The sequence below is a fragment of the Fistularia commersonii genome, chromosome 1 (assembly GCF_037954325.1).
Source record: "Fistularia commersonii isolate RoL2024-O1a breed Wild chromosome 1, RoL_Fcom_v1.0, whole genome shotgun sequence".
NCBI classification, from domain to species: domain Eukaryota; kingdom Metazoa; phylum Chordata; class Actinopteri; order Syngnathiformes; family Fistulariidae; genus Fistularia; species Fistularia commersonii.
Genome location: NC_141284.1, coordinates 29,642,669 through 29,650,166, shown reverse-complemented (window position 1 = coordinate 29,650,166; position 7,498 = coordinate 29,642,669). Strand labels below are relative to the sequence as shown.

At 43.4% G+C, this 7,498-nt stretch overlaps 1 protein-coding gene across 1 annotated transcript; it reads left to right on the top strand.

Moving 5' to 3' along the window:
- The first annotated feature begins 6,128 nt into the window (after positions 1-6,128).
- Positions 6,129-7,221, top strand: noto (notochord homeobox). Its single transcript, XM_086159348.1, has 4 exons — positions 6,129-6,522; positions 6,638-6,825; positions 6,904-7,013; positions 7,119-7,221. The coding sequence occupies exons 1-4, from the start codon at positions 6,129-6,131 to the stop codon at positions 7,219-7,221; spliced, it is 795 nt and encodes a 264-aa protein (XP_086015474.1).
- Positions 7,222-7,498: the final 277 nt, after the last annotated feature.

Here is a 7,498-nt window from a genome sequence, read left to right as displayed (position 1 = left end):
ATCGTCTATTTTCGGGGTGCAGCGTCACTGGAAGAACACAATTTCCCATTTACGACCGAAAATACAAGCTCTGCTCTTATTTAGGTGAGGTTTAACTATGAATACAGATGTTGAATACAGATGTTGTTGTGGACATGATGTTCCAGGTTCATCGAAAAAAATACATGAAAGGGGTGTGCGATGCAGAGAAGCGTCTATTTTTGGGTGCAACAGTAGAGGAATGCGATTTCTCATTTAGAGCAGAAAGACAATGAAAATACAAACGCTGCTTTGATTTTATTTCGGTAGGATTTAGTTATAGATCCAGATGTTTATGTTAAGATAGCACCCCAGGTTTGTCAAAAAATGACAGGAAAGAAATTCTAATGCGTTGGTAAGCGACACTAAGAAAACTTTCCCCATTCCATACGTCAGACTTGTGACCCATTGGAAGTAAAAGATGGTTCAATATTACTACCTAACATTGTCCATACTGTTGCTCTTTTATTTTAGAATCCCAGTCAATGCACAGAAAAACATCATAATGAAATCTAATTTTTATTTAATCCAAATAGGTATTGCTAAACTAAGTCAATCTAGATTGATTTTTGTATGTTTCATCGCTTAAACTGCTTAGAATTGATTCTATATGTCTTTTTGTACAATGTATGTGAAGGTCAAGACAGACATGAGTAATTTACTTGTTATCATTAGGCTTCTGATACACTAATTTTATCAGATCACTCACTCACTTATTTCAAACACAGCAGTTCAGGGTTTATGCTATCGTTGAGTGCAGCAACAAGCTAATGTACAAGCACTGTCCAAATCATCTGCTGCAGCAGGTTGGATTACCATTTAGTGTCAGACAGCTGGAATACACACACATTCACACATTCTATCCGTCCCCATGACAGTGCAGCCATGTTGGTCAACAGATACAGTTCCAAGAGAAGATTAATCCCTCATTAAGTTGGTAATGACACCGACTGTCTCTGAGCCAATGCAGCATCCCGGAGCACCCTCAGTGGCCACCATTAGCTGCAGCTCATACAGTAGCAATTCACAGCTGGGGTGTTGATGCTAATGACCGCAGGTCCCCTCCTTCCAGATACGCATGTAAATGGAACACGTGCAAAATCTCCAAGCAAATGCACGACCGGTACAGTTTTTGAAAGAAGGGTTAGTCAAGATGTTTCATATTATGGCCTATGGAATGCATGGGGTTAAATGATGAAAACATCTCTTCAAGTTGCAGAGAAGAATAGAATAGAATAGAATAGAATAGAATAGAATAGAATAGAATAGAATAGAATAGAATAGAATAGAATAAATCCCAAACGAAGGAAATTCTTTTGCCGGAAGGCTCCAACATTACATATCTTCACTTGAAATATGATATTGAAGCATGGTTCCTGCCAAGGTGTGTCCTCATGATGTTGCTCAGCTGCTAGCTGTAGACTGCTAGTTGCTGGCACCATGATTGCCTGGCATCATGAGTTGAACACAACCCGGGTTTTTAAATCTCATTGCCATTTACACAGACACAAACAGTATAGGGGTTCCAGTGAGAGTGTCGGGCTGGTAGGTGGCAGAATCAAATACATCAAGCACTCGAAACAAAGATGGTTTGTGGGGCCAAAATGTATTCTGTCAGTAGTGACTCCGAATCTGGCAGATTCATTTCTCTCTAAATGAAAGACATTTCTGCTGGGGTAAGTCCATCTTTAGTGACATGAAGGTGGAACAAACTGGCCATAAAATAAAGTCCATGTCTTGATATGGATTACAATGAATAGTATTGGTTAAGATGATAAAGAACAATAATTACTAACCCTTGGTTATACAGAATGCATTTGTACTCAAATTTAAGAAATTACTACATTTCAATTTTTCAGGAAAACAAGGGTTAGGGTTGGGGTTAGCAAGCTAATGACTTAAAGAAAAAACTCAAAAGCAAATAAAGAGTCGACTGCTCAGTCACACGTACAGTCAAGAATGGCTGGCATAACTTATAGTTTCACAACACAAAGAAAGGAAAAACCTCAAAAATAATGTGTTCAATTTATGAATGAATTTGGTTTAGTTTTGTAGTTTTCCTTTGTATTCTTTTCATCCTGTAAAATACAGTGGAAGGGGAAACTGAAATGTGCAGACACCGTGTTATAATCCTCTAGATTACTTTTACAGCTTCCTGAACTCATAAAAATGTTGGCAATAAATGAATAAATAAATCAACTGGCAACGCCGTTAAGAGGCGAAGGAGGCCAAGCAGTCGATGGATTGCAGCAGGTGTGTCCCACTGTACGTGAGCCAGGTAGGGTTCTGGCCAGACGGACCACACCTCCGGACCACCGCTCACAGTCAAGTTGAGGGCCAAGTCCAGGCGCGACCCCATAACGACCCCCTCCACGTGCCCACGGGTCGCTGCAGCATGTTGTGCAAACGGCTTCATAAAATCATTAATGATGGATGCGGGTGGACAGGACAGGAAAGGCCAAAGCAACAGGGGCTGTTAAAAGTGCCAGGAGGGTGAGAAAACGGCTGCCCTTCAGCTCAGTAGAAATAATGATAACGGTGTTTCTCCATAGCTTTTGTTTACTTCAATTACCTGAGAACTGCCCCCCCAGGTGAGCGTCCGCATTTCAATGTGTCTCTTGGAGAAGAAAAGTAGAAATAACTGACAAAAAACTCCTATTATTACTAGGAAAAGGGGGCTTTGAGTTTTAGTCAGGAGAAATGGACTTCGTCATTAAATAAAAACTGAAATATAATGAATCTGCAAGCTGTTTATTATGGACAACGTCGAATAATCTAGTTCTTGAAAACAACTCTGACCTGCTTTTATTTATTTCAACATTTGACACTTCGTTTTCTGCACTTTAATTGCCATCTAAAGCTCAAAGCATTTTTTGCAAGAAAACTCCCGATAATAAATCTGATATAATGAAATTGATATTTGATTGTTAATATTAAATAAACAGGTTCTTCTTTAGATGACAAAGGGTGAATAAAGGGCAAGCCAGTTGTGTGTGACAAACAGGGAGAAATTTAATACTTGGCCTCAATGTCAGAAAATGTTATTGTTTAATTATTATCTGACTTGCTCATTCCCCCCTTTTTTAAATAAAAAAAACATTTTCCAGTTGTTTTTGTCAAGTTTTATTTTTCAGATATTCATCATTAAATACATAATAATTTCATTTTCATCAACTGAGCATCGTGAGCTGCCTTTCTGCAATGATAATATTCCATGAATAATTTTATCATGACAGACTGACTGAGTTGTTGATTTTTTGTCTATCCTTCAAACTTTTTTTAAGTATCCTTAAAACTGTCAAGAACATGCAGCAAGTGTATGCTGGCTGTTGAATCAATCATTCCACTCTGTTCTACAATTTCATATACTGTAGCTAAATACTTTGGTAAGATTGCTGCAATCATGCCCCATTTCCAGAGGCAAAACAAATACTGAAGTGACAAAAATAAAAGCCACCTTATTGTTCTACCCAAGCCTCTCCTTTCCCCTACCCCCCAAGATACAGACTGAATGGCAGTGCTGATGGGGGCCTCATTTAGGGATGGCCAATCGAACTGTTAAAGCAGCCTCTTTCTCCTCTCAGGCACAACTCTGAAAAGGCTGACACTGGAGCGTGTATTCCTTGTCTGGCTTCAATACGCAACCTGGCCACGATGCTTTCGCTGAAAAACACAGCTCGGTACCTCAGAGTCCCAACATACTGCCAGCCCAGGTGGTTCTGGACTCTGGCTTGAGCCTTGAACACTGCCCCTCTGATTTTAAATGCAGCGAAAAAACCTTGGGAATAACTAAACGATTTACACAACACTTTATTATAATCACCATTGCAAAAAGTGTTCCTTCCAAATGTAATGATTTTTACCCTCCGTTGCAAGAGCACGTACAATGGTGACTCGGAAAGACTCAAGAGGGTGAAAATGAGCTCCAGGGAACATAAAAGGGTTTGAACACTGTGTGAAAAAAACTTCCAACCCGAAAACACAGTATGCAAATGTGTTTGAACTGGGAGTTTCTAGTGTAAATGTGAATTGGATGAAAGTCATGGTCTTCTTCTGCGGTGCCTTGCCTGCAAACAGTGGGGAGGAGGCGGGGAGAACTTCTCCGCCCCATTGAGGCCCTTGTCTCTCTCTGTCTCTGTGTTTTTCCTCATCATTAGCCATCAGAGAGAGGATCCACAGCAGAGGACAAACAGGGAAACAGCACATTGCAACATGCAGTTTGCAGAGCTGGAAATAATCTTGATTGAACAAGAGAGAAGAAGAAGGATGTAAATGAGTGGCAAAGGTCTCCTTCTAATGAGATGCCTGTTAAAGAGAGAGATGTTCTGTCACAGCTTTTGTGACATTTCCATCACCTGCGCGTAAAAAGTGACAACATGAGTTTGGAATTTTGGCCTTCTGTCATATAGCGATAAATAAACAACACTTGAGGCTTGAATACTCTGTGATAAAGACACTGGTGGCAGAGATATTAAATGAATAACTCCATGAAAATCCCCCTCCCCTGAAAAAAATATGCACAAATAAACGCATTAGATAAGAGCCAAAAATCTGCATGGAATTTTCTACATGGTACAGGTACAAAAGAAATTAAATAAAATATCGACAGACGTTACTTTATAATCAACCAGCATCCAACAAAGGAAGGAATTCTCACCATTTCATTTTTCCTGAGTCACAAAAAGAAAATAATTTCAAGGAATAACCTAGGAAAATGACCAAAATAACAAGAAATTACCAAATTAGCCAGAGACAAGCAGCACCAGATTTCATTCAATTCAGACATTGTGATAGAAGAACGACAGACAGATGGATGAAGAAGGAATAGATGAATTGACTAATGAATAGATAGATAGATAGATAGATAGATAGATAGATAGATAGATAGATAGATAGATAGATAGATAGATAGATAGATAGATAGATAGATAGATAGATAGATAGATAGATAGATAGATAGATGGACTGATGGGTGTAAGAATAAAGGGGGTAGATGGGTGAAATGATGGATTATCCTTCCATCACTCAATCAGACTCAGAATTTATATGTATGGGTGAAAGGATGAACGTAAGGATGTATTATGGGATGGATGGATCGGTACACTTAGTGCATCCCCCCCAACCCCTCCACCAGTTGCTGAATTTGACGCTCTCATCAGGCAGCGCAGCAACTCCATCACAGGAGCAACGCGGCAGCTGTTAAAAGGGACGCCAGGGAAAAAGAGCACATTGCCAGGGACAGAGAAGATGGTGTTTACATACAGTTGCCACTTTACAAACCAAGCGCCCCTTTACACCTCATATTCCAGCATCTGTTATCGGCAATATTATCCTGTCACGCAGATCAGATTCTTTTTCCAAGATAACTGGTAAAAAAATGCATTTATATAAAAACAATGTTTGATTTAGATAATACAAAATTGTCCTTTAGCAGAACTGGATGAGAATATATCTGATAAAATACACAGGGGGAGCTCTGGTGGTTAAATAGGGGAGTAGTTCACTGATCACCATTTTTAAAAACTTCCATGGAACAACAAAGGGATTTCACAGGATTTTTTTCGCTGCTCTTTTTCAACATTTTTCATTATTTCCTGGCTGAAAAAAGAATAAACTCAGCGCTTCTTAAGGTATCCTGATTTTGAGAAAGCTGCAAACTCCTCAATCGAAAAAGCCCGGGCCAGATTGTCTCCAGTTGTGAAGCTGCTTGTCACGCTGATTAGAGCATCTGTTGGACGGCCAGGACTTAAAAGGCCCCCAAATAAGATGATTTGGTGACATCAAGGCCTTCCCAGTGGTAATGATTACATTTGGAGTTAAGATCCATGCAAGAATTTGTACCCCACTAAATCCCCCTCCCCTCTCCTCGCTCTTCAAAAGCCTTGTCATTCAAAGGGGGTAGGATGTTTGACAATCCTGGCTCGTTTTTCTCCACCAATTAATTGGATACGTTTCGGAATGGCGCTCCTCTCATCTTTCACTTGGAAAGACAATGGGTCGATGGGGGGGGGGCGCTTACACCTCCGTGTCGGCCAGGTATAAAACCGAGGGGGGCTCTGCTCCCGGGCCTGCACTCTGCCCCCCAACCCCACCCCTCCGTCCGCTTTCTGATGTGGTTCTTCCCGAAGCCGCCGGAGATGCAGGCGCAGAGCACAGCCGTGATATCCTACAGGCACCCGGTGCCCCTTTACGCGCCGGCGTCTCTCCACGCGGCGCACCGGGGCGGCCGGTGCACCTCGAAGCCTCTCACCGGGAAGTCGTTCACCATCGACGCGCTGCTCGCTAAGCCGGAGGAGGCGGGCGGGAACCTGGGCAGGCTCACCCAGTGCTCGGTCAAGTATCCTCCGGCAGTGGCTCACGTCCTGCCGTTCGTCAGGCACGTCGGCCTGCCCGTGGTCCCTGCACCCTGCGTCTACCCTTCGGAGGCCCTGCAGACGCCGCTGCACGTCCACTGCCCGGCCTTCAGCTGTCCGGAGTCGTGCCGCGGAGCGTATTACTCACAAGGTAAACGAAGTTTTACGCCGTAAAAAATCAACGAGTAAAAAGCCAGGAACAAAACTTTCAATAAGACATTCTGATTGAACGCACCTCTTCCTTTTGCTCTTCTTTTTTAAAGTAGCTTCAATGTCCAAAGTGAACGCGGCCCTGCAGTCGCTGAAAGCCAAAAGCGGCAAGTCGAAGCGCATGCGCACCAGCTTCACCAGCGAGCAGCTGGCCCGCCTGGAGAAGGAGTTCGCCCGGCAGCAGTACATGGTGGGCTCGGAGAGGTTCCTGCTGGCCTCCGCCCTGCAGCTCACGGAGGCACAGGTGAGCGAGCAGGAGAACCTTGGGGCCGTGAACGCAGCACGCAGTTTGTCACAGCGCCGTTCTGTGTCCCGTCCACAGGTCAAAGTTTGGTTTCAGAACCGCCGGATCAAGTGGCGCAAGCAGAGCCTTGAGCAGCAGCAGGCAAAGCTGGCAAAGCTGGGCCTCATCGCTCCGCCCAAGAGCCCCGGGTCCCAGAGCCACGGATCCCGGAGCCCCGGGTCCCTGAGCCACAGGTCCCAGAGTCCCGGGTCCCAGAGCCACAGGTCCCAGAGTCCCGGATCTCAGAGCCACAGGTCCCAGGGTCCCGGAGACGAAGACAACGTTGAAGAGGAATTCTCCAACTGGGACGTGGACGTGGACATGAACACGTCAGACGACTTGGACGACCGCTGCTGATCACACGCATGGCTGGACTTTTGTAAATAGAACCTGCAGAGAAGGTCAACTTCGAATATTTAATAGATGTATAGTTATATATTTAATATTACTACAAGCGTCGCTCTTTGGCCTGAGGATTTTTTCAAACATTGTTTTGATTTTGGAATGAAATATACAGAAATATAGTCTATGAATTTTGTGTGTGTGTGTGTGTGTGTGTGTGTGTGTGTGTGTGTGTGTGTTGCCTGGCGTTCATCAGCCATTGAATAGAGAGCAGACAGCTGAGACTCACAGG